The sequence below is a fragment of the Mizuhopecten yessoensis genome, unplaced genomic scaffold, assembly GCF_002113885.1.
Source record: "Mizuhopecten yessoensis strain PY_sf001 unplaced genomic scaffold, ASM211388v2 scaffold712057, whole genome shotgun sequence".
Lineage (NCBI taxonomy): Eukaryota > Metazoa > Mollusca > Bivalvia > Pectinida > Pectinidae > Mizuhopecten > Mizuhopecten yessoensis.
The window spans coordinates 1-1,739 of NW_018477932.1; the positions used below are offsets into that span (position 1 = coordinate 1).

Genomic DNA, 1,739 nt, shown 5'->3' on the forward strand with positions numbered 1-1,739 from the left:
AGTAGTGGTGTACATGTATAGGGAAAAAAATCTGCACTTGCCCTACGTTTGACACATTGAGAATTATGAATCTTCCAAGTTTGATTAATGGAAGTTTGACTGTATTTCTGTTAACCTGTCGTTTAGCTTAATATGCTTTGAACAAGTTGGCCTCGGGCTCAACATCACGACAATTTTACACAAAAGGTATGTTAAGTATATGATTAAAATTTGAAATTTAAACCTGAAATTGTATACAATGTACTATTGGTTGGATACTCACCTATGAAATTCTTGAATCTTTTGGGTTTGGACGTCCATTCCACAAACACCAGATACACAGGAATACCTGTGAACCATACTCCAGTCCAAGACCAAGTCCTATTCTTGCAGGTGCAGCAATCACACACATGATTAGCAGAACAACATTGATGGCCAATACAGTCACAGCCATCACAAGGTTAGCCTGAAACAGTTTAAACTTGGTTAGCCTGGGTTCAATAGCCTGGCGCTGTTGTTTAAATCAATACAACACAGAGGGACTGAATCAATTATAACTAGATACACCTAAATCAGTTATAACTAGGTTAGTCTGAATCAGTTATAACTCCATTAGTCTAAATCAGTTATAACTAGGTTAGTCTAAATGACATATATCTAGGTTTGTCTGAATCAGATATAACTAGGTTAGCCTGAATCAGTCATAACTCAGTTAGTATGAATCAGTTATAACTAGGTTAGTCTGAATCAGTTATAACTCAGTTAGTCTGAATCAGTTATAACTAGGTTAGTCTGAAACAGTTATAACTAGATTAGTCTGAATCAGTTATAACTAGATTATCCTGAATCAGTCATAACTCAGTTAGTCTGAATCAGTTATAACTAGGTTAGTCTGAATCAGTTATAACTCAGTTAGTCTGAATCAGTTATAACTAGGTTAGTCTGAACCAGTTATAACTAGNAGGTTAGTCTGAACCAGTTATAACTAGGTTAGTCTTAACCAGTTAATAACTAGGTAAGTCTGTATCAGTTATAACTAGGTTAATCTTAATCAGTTATAACTAGGTTAATCTTAATCAGTTAACTATTCAACTGTAACTAATTCTAAGTCAGTCAGATTTAATTTACTTTCAGAGGATCACTGTACCACTGCCATACTTAGTAGGAATTGGAAACTTTTTATAGGCGTAGTCATTTTTTACCATCTTCAGGTTTACCCTGGGGAAAATAATCAGCTACCTGATTCCCCCCTCCCCCCACCCAACCTCTAGCTAATGTTGCCCGGGGGAAAGAATTGACTGTTACACCGGTAAGGCTATAGCTTTAACCTTTAAACATTAGAAATGACCCAGCTTACCTTAAATGGTCTTTTGATGTTTGGATGTGTCATGCGTAGATACAGTTGAGCAGATATAACAAATATACTGAGGATCGTAGAGAAAATCTGGATGAATTCCATCAAAGTAGTCAGTCCTCCTGTCACCAGCATGATGAGGGACCAGGCACTCTGTAGACATTAACAATACAACTAGGTAACCATAGTATTTTTTTTCAAGCACATGATTAGGTCTACCGTACTTGGAGTCAAATACAAATTAGATCTTACTGTTCCATCACTCTACTAGTCGAGTTTAAAGGTAATGTCTTATAGTAAAGTCAGCAACTAGATAGTTTATAACTCAGGAATATTCCCATTCCACGGAGAGACTTACCGTATAGAAGGATACTTCTGTGAGGATGATATTTTTGCGATTTTGCGG

General features: G+C 36.3%; 1 protein-coding gene across 1 annotated transcript; it reads right to left on the bottom strand.

Moving 5' to 3' along the window:
- Positions 1–259: 259 nt before the first annotated feature.
- On the bottom strand, positions 260–1,489 carry LOC110440847. The gene is made up of 2 exons (XM_021483972.1): positions 1,337–1,489; positions 260–445 (listed from the first exon to the last, which is right to left on the bottom strand). The coding sequence occupies exons 1-2, from the start codon at positions 1,466–1,468 to the stop codon at positions 263–265; spliced, it is 315 nt and encodes a 104-aa protein (XP_021339647.1). The 5' UTR covers positions 1,469–1,489; the 3' UTR covers positions 260–262.
- Positions 1,490–1,739: the final 250 nt, after the last annotated feature.